The 2,739-nt window shown below is 40.6% G+C and overlaps 1 protein-coding gene across 1 annotated transcript; it reads left to right on the top strand.

The window, feature by feature from the left end:
- Positions 1-308: 308 nt before the first annotated feature.
- LOC147664196 (uncharacterized) lies at positions 309-2,258 on the top strand. Its single transcript, XM_086949943.1, has one exon. The coding sequence runs from the start codon at positions 309-311 to the stop codon at positions 2,256-2,258; it is 1,950 nt and encodes a 649-aa protein (XP_086806069.1).
- The last annotated feature ends 481 nt before the right edge of the window (positions 2,259-2,739 follow it).

The following is a 2,739-nucleotide window of genomic DNA, read 5'->3' as shown; positions in this document are numbered from 1 at the left end:
AGAACCTATACAAAAAGATTTGAGAAAAACTTCAGTCCCAAATTAAGTTACTGACGAAGAGGCTATTACCTAAAGACTATTATCTGCTTGAAAAATTTCAAAAGGTGTTACAGGACTGCTTCCCGACATTTTTTGCTCAATTCAAGTGTTGAGAAGATTACACACAATTTCTTTTAGAGATAAGTGCTGAACATTATCTAAACAAGCCCGACTCTAAAATCGAGGCAAAATCACCGAAGTTGGGGAAAAAAGTTACCTGTGCCCAAAAAGATACAGCCATAAATCTTATCTCACAGATTTGTGACAGAATGCACACAGGGGAAAACCACTCTCAGTGCAAAGTATGCCAAAAAAGTTTCAGGCGTAAATCTTATCTCACTGAGCATATGAGAATCCACACTGGGGGAAAACACTCTCCGTGCAAAGTATGCCAAAAAAGTTTCAGGCGTAAATCTTATCTCACTGAGCATATGAGAATCCACACTGGTGAAAAACCTTTTCAGTGCTCTGAATGTCAGAAAAGGTTTAGTATCAAACCGAGTCTATATCGACATGAAGTAACCCACTCTGTGGAAAAACCTTATCAGTGCGCTGAATGCCAAAAAATGTTTTGTAACAAATCGAGTCTATCTCGGCATGCATTAACCCACTCTGTGGAAAAACGTTATCGGTGCTCTGAATGCCAGAAATGTTTCAGTGATCAAAGCACTCTGACTCGGCATACAAGAACCCACACTGGGGAAAAATCTCATCAGTGCACAGAATGCCAGAAATGTTTCATTGACAAAAACAGTCTCACTCGGCATACAATAACCCACACTGGAGAGAAACCATATCAGTGCACGGAATGCCAGAAATGTTTCAGTTGCAAAAGCAGACTCACTGAACATACAAGAATCCACACTGGTGAAAAACCTTTTCAGTGCTCTGAATGTCAGAAAAGGTTTAGTATCAAACCGAATCTATATCGACATGAATTAACCCACTCTGTGGAAAAACCTTATCAGTGCGCTGAATGCCAGAAAAGGTTTTGCAACAAACCGAGTCTATCTCGACATGCATTAACCCACTCTGTGGAAAAACGTTATCGGTGCTCTGAATGCCAGAAATGTTTCAGTGATCAAAGGACTCTGACTCTGCATACAAGAACCCACACTGGGGAAAAACCTCATGCGTGCACAGAATGCCAGAAATGTTTCATTGACAAAAACAGTCTCACTCGGCATAAAATAACCCACACTGGAGAGAAACCATATCAGTGCACGGAATGCCAGAAATGTTTCAGTTGCAAAAGCAGACTCACTGAACATACGAGAATCCACACTGGGGAAAAACCTTATCAGTGCTCTGAATGCCCAAAAAATTTCAAACTTAAATCACTTCTAACTGCACATGTGAGATTCCACACTGGGGAAAAACCTTATCAGTGTTCTGAATGCCAGGAAAGGTTTTGTAACCAACAAAGTCTTTCTCGACATGCAATAGCCCATTTGGTGGAACATCCTTATCAGTGCTCTGAATGCCAGAAATGTTTCAGTTTAAAAAGTAGTCTCACACGGCACATAAGAATACACACTGCGGAAAACCGTTATCAGTGCACTGAATGCCAGAAATGTTTCAGTCAAATAAGCTGTCTCACTCGGCACATAAGAACCCACACTGGGGAAAAACCTTTTCAGTGCTCTGAATGCCAGAAATGTTTCAGTGAAAAAAGACATCTCACGCTGCATATAAAAACCCACACTGGGGAAAAACCTTATCAGTGCTCTGAATGCCAGAAATGTTTCAATGAAAAGAGACATCTCACGCTGCATATAAAAACCCACACTGGGGAAAAACCTTATCAGTGCTCTGAATGCCAGAAATGTTTTAGTGATAAAAGACATCTCACGCTGCATATAATAACCCACACTGGGGAAAAACCTTATCAGTGCTCTGAATGCCAGAAATGTTTCAGTGAAAAAAGATATCTCACGCTGCATATAAGAACCCACACTGGGGAAAAACCTTATCAGTGCTCTGAATGCCACAAATGTTTCAGTCAAAAAAACAATCTCACTGAGCATATAAGAATCCACACTGGGGAAAAACCTTATCAGTGCTCTGAATGCCAGACATGTTTCATTCAAAAGAGCAGTCTCACTCAGCATATAAGAATCCATACTGGGGAAAAACCTTATCAGTGCTCCGAATGCCAAAAATGTTTCAGCCAAAAATCTCATCTCACTGAACATGTGAGAATCCACACTGGTGAATAAAATTATCAGTGCTCTAAATGTCAGAAAAGATTCAGAGGTAGAGATGGTTACAAGCGCCATAAGAAAACACACCATCAAAATAATTCAGCTCTCCGAATGCCAGAAAATCAGCAAGTTTAAACTCAATCTCACTCTACATGAGCAGTCGCACACAGGGGAAAAACATTACCAATTTCTGTCAATGCCAGAAATTCCTATTTGATAGGCACAGCCTCACTAACTATAAGCGACTCCTTACTGATGAAACACCTTATGAGCGCTCTGAATGCCAGAAAAGCTGCAGAGAAAAACGCTATTTCACCATGAGAAGCTCCACACTAGAGAAAATCCTTATGCCATAAAAGGTTGAATCTGAAAGACAGTGTTATGCTTCATGAGAGATCCCACTCTGGGGAAAACCTTATTGAAATGCAAGCAATGTTTTGGTTACAAATTACTTCTCACTTGACATGAGCGAACTCATACGGGGGAAGAAAGCCGT

Source organism: Lissotriton vulgaris, unplaced genomic scaffold (genome assembly GCF_964263255.1).
Source record: "Lissotriton vulgaris unplaced genomic scaffold, aLisVul1.2 SCAFFOLD_1066, whole genome shotgun sequence".
NCBI lineage: Eukaryota > Metazoa > Chordata > Amphibia > Caudata > Salamandridae > Lissotriton > Lissotriton vulgaris.
The sequence above is the reverse complement of the archived record's forward strand: the minus strand, read 5'-3'. Positions and strand labels throughout refer to the sequence as shown.